Genomic DNA, 13,778 nt, shown 5'->3' with positions numbered 1-13,778 from the left:
CCTGCACTGAGGTTATGTCTCCAAGGAAAGACAGGGAAGCTCCACCCACGCACGATACTTCTAAGTTCATGGCTCCCTAAACAAAACCTGAACAAGTACACCATCAATAGACATGCCCACATGGAAGGAGGAACTCTCAAGGGGTTCCCCCCCACCCCCCAAAAAGAACTCTGGGTGTGTAAGGAATGCTGAGATGGAGAAAAAGAGTCCTCCCCAGGGATAAGCTCCCTTATTATATCCAATAGCCCTGAGAACACTTACATACAAGTAACACTAAATAGACTGAACAGGTTGCATTTATGTGTGTGTGTGTGTGTGTGTGTGTGTGTGTGTGAGAGAGAGAGAGAGAGAGAGAGAGAGAGAGAGAGAGAGAGAGAGAGAGAGAGAGAGAGAGAGAGAGAGAATAACAAACAAAAAGAGGCCATGAATTTGAGAGGGAGTCAGGAATGGGGGAATAAAAGGGCTGGAGGGAGGAAAAGAAAGGGAAAAATGATGTGACAATATTTTAATTTAAAAACTGTTTCAAAAAACTATTTAAGAGAGCCGAGCATGGCGGTACATGCTTGCAATCCTAGCATTCAGGAAGTTGAGACGGGGGAGGGCAAGTTCCAACCTACATAACCAGATCTGTGTCACTTTAAAATATATTCAATACATTCCAATTATTACTGGCATGCATATGGAATATTTTCAGTATATTATTAGTGGAATGAGTGTATTCACTTGAAATCTGAATTTTAAAATGTGCTATTATGGTATGAATCTTTTTTATTTTTAAATGTATTTTGAGACAGGGTCTTTCTATGTATTGCTGACTATCCTAGAACTAACAGGCTGAATTCAAACTCAGAGAGATCCACCTGCCTCTGTGTCTAAAGGCTTGCAGCATTATGCTCAGATGTATGTAAGTGTTAATTAAAATATTGTTAGCTGTCCCTGGTCTGCTGTGATGACTGTTCTTGGTTACCAACTTGACTTCATCTGGAATTAACTAAAACGCAAGTGTTTGAGCACACCTGTGAGAGCTTTCTTAATTAAATTCGAAGTAGGAAGAACCACCTTTAGTCTGGATCCTTCAAGGTGGGAAGAGTTAGTTACCTTTAAGCTAGGTCAATAATCAATTAGACAAGATGACCCATTCTGTAGACAGTCAGCCTCCACCCCACCCCACGCCCCACCCTGACATCCCTGTCATTGACCATTGGGCTCATGAACCAAGCAGCCGTGGTGGCAGAGATGGAGGTTATAAATGGGTTTGATAACATGGAGTCTACTCACTAAGGCTGACCTGGCTACAGATGCTACAGAATCCCAGATTTGCCAACAGCAGAAACCAACACTAAGCCTCAGATGTGGTACCACTCCCTTCGGTGACCAGACTTGGTAGCTGGTTGACTATAGTGGACCACTTCTGTGGAAAGAACAATGCTTTGTCCTTACTGGAGTAGATATGTATTTTGGTCTTGGATTTGCCTTTCCTGCACATAATGTTTCTGCCAAAACTAGCACCTCTTGATGTACAGAATGCCTTAATCCAGCGTTATAATATTTCCCACAATATTAGGGAACTCATTGCACAGCCAGAGAAGTGTTGGGCCCAGGATCGTGGAATCCACTTGTCTTACCATGTTCCCCACCACCCTGAGGCAGCTGGCCTGACAGGAAGATGGACTGACCTTTTGGAGACACAATTACACTATCAACAAGGTGGCAGGAACCTGGAGAGCTGGGACAGGGTTCTCCAGAAGGCAGTATATACTTTGAGTCAGCATCCAACATATGGTACAGTTTCTCCTGTAGCCAGAACCCACAGATTCAGGAATCAGGGGATGGAAAATGGAATCATTTCACTCACTATCACCCCTAATAACCCACTAGGAAAAACTTTGCTTCTTGTTCTTGTGAACTTAAGTTCTGCTGGCCTAGAAGTTTGCTTCTAGAGGCAGGGAGAGCTCTTGCAGGAGTCACAACAAGCACAGCATTAAACTGGTATCCCAGGCATCCTTCTGGCCACTTTGGGCTTCTAATGCCATTAAGCCAACTGGCTAAGAAAGGCATAACCGTGTTAGGAAGGGTGATTCATTCAGATTATCATGGGGGAAATTAATGAGATTGCTTCTCCACAATGGAGGTAAGAAAGTTTATGTCTGGAGTGTGGAAGATCCTTTAGGGTGTTTCTTGGTGCTACTGTGACCTGTGATTAAAGTCAATGGGAAAATGTAATAATCTAATCCACGGGGAGTGACAAAGGGGTGGAGGAAATAACAGAATGGGGAGTAGATTATAATAGGTAGTTTATATAGAGATTATAACAGGTAGTTTCTATAGAAATTATAATAGGTAGTTTCTATAGAGATTATAATAGGTAATTTATATAGAGATGATAACAGATAGTTTCTATAGAGATTATAACAGGTAGTTTCTATAGAAATTATAATAGGTAGTTTCTATAGAGATTATAATAGATAGTTTCTATAGAGATTATAATAAGTAGTTTCTATAGAGATTATAATAGGTAGTTTCTATAGAGATTATAATAGGTAGTTTCTATAGGGATTATAATAGGTAGTTTCTATGGAGATTATAATAGGTAGTTTCTATAGAGATTATAATAGGTAGTTTCTATAGAGATTATGACAGGTAGTTTCTATAGAGATTATAATAGGTAGTTAATATATAGATTTATATATATAGGTTATATATATACATATACATACACACACATATATATACTACCTATCATAATCTACTCCCATTCTTTTATATAGATTTTTATATAGTTTATATATAGATTATAATAAGTAGTTATAAGTACCAGATAAGGCCACGTGCCCAGTTGCAGAAACAAGGGTTATAACAGACACGAACGCTTTTGTTGTATTTTGTTAGGAATGTGTTTCTACAGATATTTTTTGATTTCCTTTTCCTATAATGTAACATCAATTAGGAGAATGTCAGTGCTTATTATATCTAAGTTTTGAGATATCAAAAGAATGTCCCTAAAAAGGGTCATTGCCACCTACTCTAAAATTTATACTTTTATAACCACATTGGTGGTTATACATGGGATAGCCAAATCATGTTAGGCATAATTAAGACTTCATTAAATATATAACTCATTTGCAGTTGTATGTGGGATAGTTATATCATATCAGTGAAATTGTGACCTGGCTATTTGGAAATCAAGCATGGCATAAAGAGATAAGATTGTGTGTCAAGTTGGCAAAGGTGGATTCATGATGGCTGCTTTTGGTTGTCAACGTGACACATCTGAAATTGACTAAACACAAACAGCTGGGCATACCTGTAAGAGACTTCTTTTCTTAATTAAATAATTTGAAGTGGGACTGGCTATATCTGATAACAGCATATATAAAGGACATGAAAGAAGAAAGCTCTTTGCCAGCTTGTCCTCACTCTGGTTGCCAACTCACTTCTTTGGGATTCTGAAATATACTGAAGACCAGATAGATATCCAGCCTTATCAGCCTTATCGACTAAACTTCTAGATGTTTGGGCTCTCCAATGGTAAACAGCCATTGTTGGACTAGCAGAACCATACCCTGCAAGCCATTCTCTCCCTCTCCCTCTCTCTCTCTCTCTCTCTCTCTCTCTCTCTCTCTCTCTCTCTCTCTCTCCTTCCCTCCCTCCCTCCCTCCCTCCCTCTCTCTCTCTTTCTCACATCATAGTCTGTCTTCCACTGGTCTGACTGCTCTGACACTCCAGAAGAACAGGGGGCCAAGGCATTTAGGAAACACTAAGTGTATAGCAGGCAGCACAGGCTTTCCTAAGCAGAGCTGTGAACAACAAAGACACAGAATCCTGCCCACCTGGAGCTCATAGCCAGCCAAAAGGAGACCGACAGATGTTCGGTCAATGAACCAGAGATGCAATGGAGTAAGAACAGTGAGGATGCTGAGGAGGGTGAGGAGCGTGGACACAGTCAGGAGTGTGGCACACAGAGTGCTCAAGGATGACCTCTAACACAGTGCCCTCTAGGTAGAGACAGGAGACAGCACAAACACACCTCTACAGGAGTGTGCTTGGCATGTCCAAGGGACAGTCACCACAGACTCTGGCTTGAGCTCTGGGAGCCAAGGTGCAGAGGGGTAATGTCTAACAAAACAAACAAACAAAACCAAATCCTAACAGCATCTCTGGTGACTAGGAAGGCTCTGCTTCTCACTCAAACCAAAAGAGCTCGCATGGGCGTTGAGCAGAGAAGTGACATGCCGAATATGCTAAGGGACTGCTGTTGAGGACAGAATGCTGGAGCACCGAGGTCTAAGCTGAGTAGTGGTCTGGGAAGGCTGGGGTCGCAGAGGAAGCTACATGGCTTCAGTTAAATCTCTTCCTAAGGCTGAAGGAATGGCTTTTCGCCGGGGCATTGTGGGACATGAACATGTGCAAGGCTGATGCCGAGGCCTCAGGTCTAAGAGACCTAAAGGGAAGAGTGGACAGAGAAGGAGCAGGTTGGGAGGTGGAGAAGGGCTTGGACATGCTACACTCAGGCGGGGGGGGGGGGGAGGGGGGAAGGCTCCTGCTTAGCTATGGGAATCTGGGCACCACCCGCAGAACAAGGCTGTCACCTAGAGAATGGCTCTCAACAGGGATGTCCTGTAATCTGGGAGTGTGTTAGATGTGCAGTTGATATTAACATATGACAGGATGGTAAATTTGCATATTCTAGAACACTTGTGACAGTTTTGTACAAGAAGCCCCTCTTCCATTTTGCATTGATTCTTTGGATCATCTTTCAGGCCTTCGACCCCCACACACACCTTGATGTCATACAGGAAGACAAGGAATTTGCCTCACAGAAGCTTCTCTAAGAGCATAACCCTCATAGCGAATAGGGAAAATGCACTCTGGCTTGGAATATCCTGAGAGCACTCAGCATTTCTCCCCCTTAGCAGCATCCTTCATGATGTGCTGGTGCCCTCGGGACTTCCATGGGGCCTCTGTACAGAGCCATGCTTGGGTATTGCAGATAGAGAGAAATACAGGGTACTTAATACCTCCCTTTTACCCACACTCGAGTTACTGCTTTGGGTTTTCAAATGCCTACTTGCAGTTAGCAATACTGTCTATGAATTTCATCCTAGTGCAGAAAGGAAGGGCTACAGGTCCATGGGAAGAACCCTGATGCAGAGGGTGGATGTAAGAGGGGGAAAAGCTGAGCCCAGACTTAGGCCTGTCCTCTGTTAGATACCAAGGGGATAAGGAGGAGGGAGGAAATGAAGGCGGAATGCAATCCTTGGTGGAGAGCTTTATCAGCCATGTAGACCACTCAAGCAAGGGTCAGGATGGTTATGTATGACCCTGACTCCATCTAGAGGGAGTCAGAGCACCCACTTAACCCAGGACAGAGGGCCTCACGTGCTGCATTAAACCTCTAGAGTGGTCCTTTCTCTACCCCGGAAAACCCCACCATCCTCTCTTCCCTCCATCCCTTAGGTGAGAACTTGCTGTTTCTCTGGGTCTCCTCTTCAGGAGTCGATAGGGTTGGCTAATTGCCCTCTTCATCCCTCCCTCACAGGAAGTTGAGCATCCTCTCAGCCCTGCCCTGGAAGTCTGTACCTTACTAAGCCGAGACTCGAAGGCCAGCGAGGTTGAAGACTTGGAGCTCTTCATGCCAGAAGGAGTCCCCGGGAGGGGCCGAGTGCGATCGGGGCCATGGCTGCCTGCTTTGGCAACTGGACTCCAGGGTTTGGCAGCACTCCGCATGATGTCCTGGGGAGACCTTCTCTCTGTAGGAGAATAAAAAAGAAAGCACGTGTCCCCAAAACTATACCAATGATGAGTGAGATGATAAAGCTTTACAAACTCTGTTCACCAACATTACAATTGTTAACCACAGGATGGGTGATAGGGTTTGGGCAGGTACAGAACACTCTATTCCTAAGATGCTACCTCTGCACGCTGCTTGTTTTTACGCCTCGTCATGGTGTTTACCAATTTATTAAAATATATATGCAACATGATTAATACTCTAATGTTACTTCTCAGCAAATGACAGCTTATTCTTGTCACAGACTTGTGTGTTACACTACACATCTGTAAGCACACTCATACACACACACTCAGTCCAGCAGCTTGCATCAATATTATAAATGCCTCCTTTAATACCAGCCCTCAGAAGGCAAAGGCAGGCAGATTTCTGTGAATTTGAGGCCAGCCTGGTCAACAAAGTGAGTCCAGGACAGCCAGGGCTCTCAGCTCTGTTACATAGAAAACCCTGCCTCACAAAACAAAGCAAAGAGATGGCAGGAGCGCTTTCGAATGGACTGATCCCTGAACAGAATCAGGATGGTACAGTGTACGTGGGAGGTCTAGACGGAAAAAAATGAGTGAGCCACTGCTGTGGGGGTTCTGTCTCCAGGCAGGGCCAGTGGTCAACACCCACACGCCAAAGGATAGAGTCACTGGCCAGCACCAAGGCTATGCTTTGTTGAATTCTTGAGTGAGACAGATGCTGACTATGCCATTGAAATTATGAACATGATCAAACTCTATGGGAAGCTGATGCGGGTGAACAAGGCCTCGGCGCACAACAAAAATCTGGATAGGAGCCAACATTTTCATTGGAAATCTGGACCCAGAAATTGACGAGAAGCTGCTTTATGATATTTTCAGCACCTTTGGAGTCATCTTACAGACCCCCAAGATTATGCAGGACCCTAACACAGGCAACTCCAAGGGTTACGCCTTCATTAATTTTGCTTCGTTTGATGCTTCGGATGCAGCAGTTGAGGCCATGAACGGGCAGTACCTGTGTAACTGCCCTGTCACCATGTCTTATGCCTTCAAGGACTCTGAGGGTGAATGGCATGGCTCTGCAGCTGAACGACTTCTGCCAGCCCAGAACCCAGTCCCGGGCTGACCGCCCTCATCAGCTGTTTGCCGATGCACCCCCTCCGCCCTCTGCCCCAATCCTGTGCTTTCATCCCTGGGTTCTGGGCTTCCTCCACCAGGCATGCCGCCTCCTGGTTCATTCCCACCTCTAGTGTCACTTTATGGGGCCCTCCCTCCTCGGATACCCCCAGGCGTGCCCCCACCACCTAAGCCACCTGGGGCTGGAGGACATGGCCCCCCAGCAGCAGGAACTCCAGGGGCTGGACTTCCTCGTCATTCACATCTTCATCCACTCCCACCAGGTGGGATGCCCCATCCAGGGAGGTCCCAGATGCAGCTGGGCCACCATGGCCCCCATGGCCTAGGACACCCCCATGCTGGGCCTCCAGGCTCTGGGGGGGCAGCTACCACCCAGCCACCTCCTGGAATGCCTCATCCTGGACCTCCTCCAATAGGCATGTCCCCCTTTTGGGCCTCCCATGGGTCACCCAGGTCCTAGGCCTCCACACAGTATTCGTGGCCCTCCTCCATTGATGCCCCTCATGGATACACAGGTTCTCCAAGACCCCCTCCCTATGGCTACCAGTGGGCCCCCCCCACCCAGACCCACCCCATGGCCCCCAGTTCCGCCACTTCAGGCCCCCTTCCTCAGTAAATTGCCATCCTTTCTCTCTTTTTATCCTCCCTGCATCCTCATTTCTTGGAGCAATCAGAGCTACTGTAGCACGTCAGAGCTAATGTGCCAACTCCTATCAGTGACTCTGTCCTCATTCCAATGTCATGGTTTCCACAGGGGAGGTTTCTTCATTTTTATTTTAAAATGTTGGTCCTAATTTCTTTACACATGTACAGAGAAAAATAAAACTATGCTTCTTGTTAAAAAAAAAGGGGGAAAAAAAGCAAAACAAACAAAAACCAAAACCAAACAAACAAAAAGGAGCAGACTGCAGTTAGAAGACCTAGGATGAAACTCTGAACACAGAGACAGAAGTGTGGGCATCCCAGGTCCAGCCATCAACTGTCATTCATAACCATTTTTATTCTCCAAGCCTTAGCCTCTGCTGTCAATAGCATCATAGGCTGATTGCCTCTGCCTATCCTTGTGGACTCTGGCATGGCACAAGGCAATCAAACCACAGTGCTCTACACTTTCAAAGAACACCCACAGGTGACCAGCAATTCCAGCTCAGGTAGTAAGAATATAGGGTCCCCTCAGCCTCACAGCATCCCAGGACCCCCTCCATAAACCACACCCAGCTCTGTAGCCCCGCTCAGACTGTCCTTTTCCTGACCAGAAGAAACCATTTCAACAGACAATATCTGTCTGTCTCTCTAAGAGTCACCCAGTTCCTCTTTCCGTTTAAGCAGATGATCAGACTCCTAGATCCGTGTGCCCTGTTCAGCTGGTGCACGCTGCAGCCATGTTAACGTGGCTAATGGCGAAGTCCTTTGTGAGAGATTCGGAAACACTGCACAAGCTTGTGCCTGGTGTAAGCTATGTCCTGGGTCCCAGTCCTGGTACTGCTAGAAACACATGCATATATACACATGTGCACGTGCACGCACACATGCACAGACAAGTACACATGCACAAACGCACATGCACACACACACCTGGACTCATTATTGGTAAAAGTAAAGCGAACCACCATTTGCTTCCCACACTTTTTCCCTGAGGACAATGACACATGACTTCAGTTTCATGACTTGCTCAGAACTCAGTCTCAGCTTGGTTCCGGGTCTTGTGATTCCTTAAAAATTCAGTATTAAGAAAAGCGGCTCACTGCCAATGTGTCCTACCGATGTTCAGCACCGATTATTTTTCTTTCTCAACCCAGGTTTTTCTTTCTAGTTTCCACAGCAACAGGGGAAGCATCCTTAGGTTAAGACCTGTGCAGTGACTAATTTCATTAATGTCTCTCAATATAGAATGAACTAGCACTGCCTGACTACAGGCTAACCAGAGCCCTGTTGGGCTGACTCATGGAGATCATTTCAATGGAATATCCACTTAGCCAACATCCGATTTCAGGCTATTGGAATTACTTAGAAATGACCACCTTAGGGCTTACTCTATGAAAGCATTAGATGTATGCTTTCCAAACCTACCATGCTTACCTGAAAATGGAAATGTCCCCCCATCTACTTCCCAGAAAACTGTGCAGACAGAAGTAGCTGGGAAAGGATGGGCGTTCTCCCTGTTAACCATTTTCTTGACATGTTGTGAGGACTCTGTCAGTTAATTAATCTTACCTGAGTTCAAATATTTAAGCTCGGCTCTTAATTTCTGGTACAAATTTGAGGGGCTGGATGGAGTTAGGGGGTTGACGATATTTTCTTCAGTCAGCAGGTTGCTTGCTCCGCTGCTTCTCCATCACTTCTTTCTTCACCGCTTTATCTACTCTCCCCGAATGTTCTGGATTCGGTGGAGTTACCGGTAAGGCATCCACATTACTACCTGAGGCTCTGTCAATCTTTCCTCTTGCTGTCTTCGTCGCTGGACGCCGCCCTCCCTCTGTGCTCTCCCACCTGCTAACCTCTTTCCTGCCAGTTCCAGTTTTCAGAATTCAAGATGCTCTGTAACGAATCCTTACCACCTCACCCACAGTGTCCAAGGAGAGTCATGCCCAGTGATGACAGCAGGATATCTAAGCTGGTCAAGTGTTTTAGGAATAGGGACCACCATTCTTGTCCTCAAGCACAAGCCAACAATGTGTCTTTGGTCTTGTCCTGGCTAGAAGCCAGACATGCCGGAGGGGCCTCTGGCTTTTGGTCTGGTTTCTTATTAGTGTTCTCATTTTACACAATCTGAGTGAACCGTACTACCTAGAAACCATATGTGAGGATAGAGTCAAACTGTGAAGCATCTGGACACCCACGGGCAGGCCAACTGGACTGACCAGCTCATTTCCCCATGCATGTACTGCTCTAAGTGCTTCAAGAAGCCCCTAGCCTAGCCGCCTGATGATACCATGTTTTCTGGAATCCCCCTACTGCTGAACAGGAGCTCTGCCTTCCTTCTTCCTCTCAAGAGCCCACCTAAACTCCTATACTAACATGGTTTTCTAAACTCAACCACCCATTGTGAATTTCATCCTGAGCTCATGAGAAAAGGGACCCAGAAGCCATTGGCTTGGGATAGTTCTGCAGCTCATCGGTTTTGTCTGGTAGCTTAGCTCTGCAAACTAAGCGCATGGGAGCTAGGAAATTCTCCATCACTTTAAGGACCCCCACTTCTCTCTGTCTCACAAGTAGGGCAAGTGGCAGACAGGGTGCCCAGGAGTGACCTCTCGGCATCTGCATGGAGAAGTGACTCAGCAGACAAGATCAAAACAGTCATGGCAAGAAGTGAGGAAGGAGGATAGGTGCCTGTGCTGTCAGACAGATGGGGCAGCCATGCCGTTCCACTTTGAGTAGAAGGTGCTGGCGAATGCACCATGTGAATGATCTCAGCCCTGGGAAGTGTTGCCTTGTGCTCTAGTCTGAGTATTGGTGTATTCTTCAAATTCACACGATGAAACCAAATCCCCGGTGTGGTACTGTTAGGGAGTAGGACATCTGGGAGGGAGTTGGAATGCAGAACCCTTATAGAGATGGCCTGAAGGAATTTTTTTTGTCCTTCTATCAAGTGGGACCACAATCAGAAGGTGACACCATGAACCAGACAGAGGGCTCCCATTAGACATTGATTCTACTGGCCCTGATCTCGGACTTTTGAGACTCCATAACTGCAGGCTGTAGCTCGTTTGTCTTAAAGACACCCATCTTAGCTCCAACAAACTAAAACACTCCCAACATATAGAAGAGGAGATTTCCTTTGACCCAGGGAAGTCAAGCACAGATCACAGAACTCATCTGTAGCTAAGGTTGAGACCAGGTTGGACAGGCCATCCAGATAATCTCCGCCCACATGAGAAACGAGCGCCGTGCATCAACCCCACAGCGGGTCCAGCTCCTTGCTGACCGGGAGCCTGGGCATTGTCTGAACTCTGTGCCTCTCAGCATCAGATGGCGTTACACGTGGCAACAGAAGATCCTTCACACACACGAGCTGCCTTCTGTCGATTCTACCAGTCCCAGTGGGGCACTGCTTATGAGATTGACAATACACAGCCACGGATCCATTCAGTCTTCAGAACAGGAGGCTGCCAGACATACCAGGCAAGTGTTCTTCCTGTACACAGAACAGCCTGTTTTCATCTGAAAATACAGGCACAGGGAAGCAGAGAGGGAAATAAACCCAAGACAGATGCCTTGCAGCCTTAGGATTGGTCTTGGACCATCTGGGCTGCCACAAGATAAACACAGGTGAGCACACTCGCTGACTAATGCTTCCCTCCTGGATGTGAGTTAGGGACAGAAAATGAATAGGTGGCCTCTGGCCAAGCACAGGGGAACCAGTGGGTGTGTGTGTGTGTGTAGCCTTAATTCTTTGATTTCTTAAACTCATACACAGTACAAAGGGTTCAATTGCTTAAGAAATTAGAGTTTAATCTAGAGACACATTCGAGAGAAAGAATAGGGGATGGAGGGAGGGTCTTCCCAGGGGTGTTTCTTCTTAAAATTTCAAGCATTTATTATGATGCCCTGCTTCATTCCTGTTCAGAACAGTGTGTGACTTACATTTAAACTGTCCCCCATGAATGGCTCAGTATAAAGTAGTAAAGAGAGAAGGAGGAGGCGGGGAGGGGGGAGAAGAAGCGGGGTGTGATAGCGTGTTTCAGGAACACACAAAGGTACTGTGAACCAGCAAAGGTTTAGGAACTGTGGTCTTCCCATCTTCCCCGGCCCATGCTGCTGTTATCTGGGGCACCTTATCTTTATTTCCCTTTTAAGGCAAGAAAACTGGAAGGCGACCGGGAACCCATTCTGGATGAACAGAAAATAATGAGTCTCCAGGAGTGGGAGGGCATTGGGTCTCAGCTGCAAACACAATAAGCAGTAGGAAGCGGCAAGCTAAAGCATTCAATCTGGAGAGCTAGGAAAATAGGAATGAGCACATAGCTCAATTACCATGGGAGCCGGCAGGAAGTACAGAGCCAGGGATCTGCAGGCTGAAAATAGTTAGCCAAAGACGGGGAGGACAGTATTTCATTTGCTCCAGACATATGGGTGGGCCGGTTCCAGGCCTGGGCTAACTGTCCCCAGGGGACACAAAGGCACACCCCGGGGTGCTACTGCATAGAGAGGCTTAGAGGTGCTACTAGGCATCCTGGTCACCAAAGTAATCCTGGGACAATGAAGCATCTAAGCCAAAATGTCAGCGATGCTGCTGTGGGGGAAGCAGTGTTGGGGGTCATGGGGTCTTGGACAGGGACCTGCTGAGCTTCCCATGTTCCCATGGAACTGGAAACTGCCCTCCTGCTTCAGTGGGGGTCACAGGAAATGCTTCCAAATGATTATTTCCTGTAGCTTGGAGATGAAAGAAGCCGTCCCAATAGCCTCAAATTCCTCCGTGGTCAACGGGGAAAAGATTTCCACGCTGTATCAAGACTCACTGGTCCCATCCTCAGACAAAAGCTACATGCGAGCGATTCTGGCCCTGGCGTATCACAAACTTGGGAAGAAATGAAGTCAGGGACTCAGAAAGCAAGGCACTCTGCCAAGGGCGGGAACCGAAAGTAACAGAGACTGGGCACAACCCGGAATGAGAAACCAAGGCAGGGGCGGCCATGAATATGAAATGCAGGTGGCGGCAGAGGCTGTAATCTGTGGCTATATTGAGATCAAGCGCTCAGAAGTACTAGTCTGGGGTGCCCTTCTGGCTCCAAAGCTGAACCAAGAAGCTGGCAGCCTGCGGAGTGGAGTGACCACCAATGGGTAGTTATTTCCTTACTTATCTTGTGGCTCCACATCAGAGACTTGAAGGGAATGAGCCAAAGCGGTAGGGTCGGGAGATGGAAACAAGATCCCTCCAGGGCTCTTTCTTTGGAAGCAGTTTCTTCATGGCAGAAGAACAAAGTGAGGGTAAGAGGACGGGGAGCTGGAGGCTTTCTCTCCTACTCTGGCTAAAGTGTCCTGAGTCACATGTGTGCTGTCCTGGTTTGAGGCATCTGGTGCAGGCCTCCACCTCTGCCTGGAATGCCTCAGAGTTGAGCTGACAGGAATGAGGGCATGGCAGAGCTCACAGAACCCTAGGGCTATTATCCCCTGCTAGCCTGCCAGGGGACAGTGAAGAAGGCAGCTAAGGCCCAGATCCAGAAGATGTGTATGTACTTCAGGAGAAAATCTAACCCACCATCTAGATGCAGAGGATGCAGCTACGGGAAAAAAAAATCCTCAAAGAAGCCATTTCTCCCCTCCCCATGGGGTGCTAGAGAGTCTGGTGTGTGAGCCCAGTGTCTCTAGTGGCCCTGTCTGGCACAAACACAGGAAACTAAGGACACCCGCCCAGCTCCCTTGGCTGGCTTACTTAAACACTACCTTCCAAAGTGAACTTAGGTCTACTCCCTCTAGAATCTGTTTCTCCAACCACACGGGTCTTCTAGAGGCTCCTAGGCAGTCTGTTCCCTTACCCACCTGCCCACCAGACCTGTAAACTTGCCCAGTGGGTACTCCCGTGGGGCCTGCATGTCTCACAAGCCTTAGCAGAGTCCTGAACAGATCCTCATAACTGGTCTCGCTCCCAACCTCCCTGTCTCCCTTCAGTACTGTCTTGCTTTCAGCCATTCAGACTCAACCCTCAGCATCACGCTGGACTCCATCCTAGGCTCTCATTTCTCAAATCCACAAGCGGCCACGTGGGCACACCAGGCCCCTACCCTGTTTCTGAAAGGCCCTTGTACCCGGCACAAACCTGCGCCGATGCACCTCTTGTCTCTGTGTGTATTCACCGCCAGACTTCTGCAGGTTCATTTGGGATTGGTCGCTTTCTCCTAAAAACCATTCATGTATCCTTATTTTGAAGCTAGTATTTATCAACC

The 13,778-nt window shown here is 47.2% G+C and overlaps 1 protein-coding gene and 1 pseudogene across 7 annotated transcripts in view; one reads left to right on the top strand and one right to left on the bottom strand.

Annotated features, from left to right (window-relative positions):
• SPECC1 (sperm antigen with calponin homology and coiled-coil domains 1) overlaps positions 1-5,727 on the bottom strand; it is a gene marked incomplete at both ends in the record, with an annotated part of 178,738 nt that extends 173,011 nt beyond the window's left edge. For all 6 annotated transcript variants that reach the window (XM_080924202.1, XM_080924204.1, XM_080924205.1 and 3 more), the window contains one exon: positions 5,581-5,727. In XM_080924202.1, the coding sequence (XP_080780328.1) occupies positions 5,581-5,727 (147 nt within the window). The remainder of the gene's footprint in view (positions 1-5,580) is intronic.
• A 536-nt stretch (positions 5,728-6,263) lies between these two features.
• Positions 6,264-11,793, top strand: LOC308426350 (splicing factor 3B subunit 4-like; annotated as a pseudogene). Its single transcript has 3 exons — positions 6,264-7,506; positions 8,221-8,345; positions 11,692-11,793. The product of its transcript is annotated as a splicing factor 3B subunit 4-like (transcript).
• The last annotated feature ends 1,985 nt before the right edge of the window (positions 11,794-13,778 follow it).

The sequence above is a fragment of the Micromys minutus genome (assembly GCF_963924665.1).
Source record: "Micromys minutus genome assembly, chromosome: 10".
Lineage (NCBI taxonomy): Eukaryota > Metazoa > Chordata > Mammalia > Rodentia > Muridae > Micromys > Micromys minutus.
The sequence above is the reverse complement of the archived record's forward strand: the minus strand, read 5'-3'. Positions and strand labels throughout refer to the sequence as shown.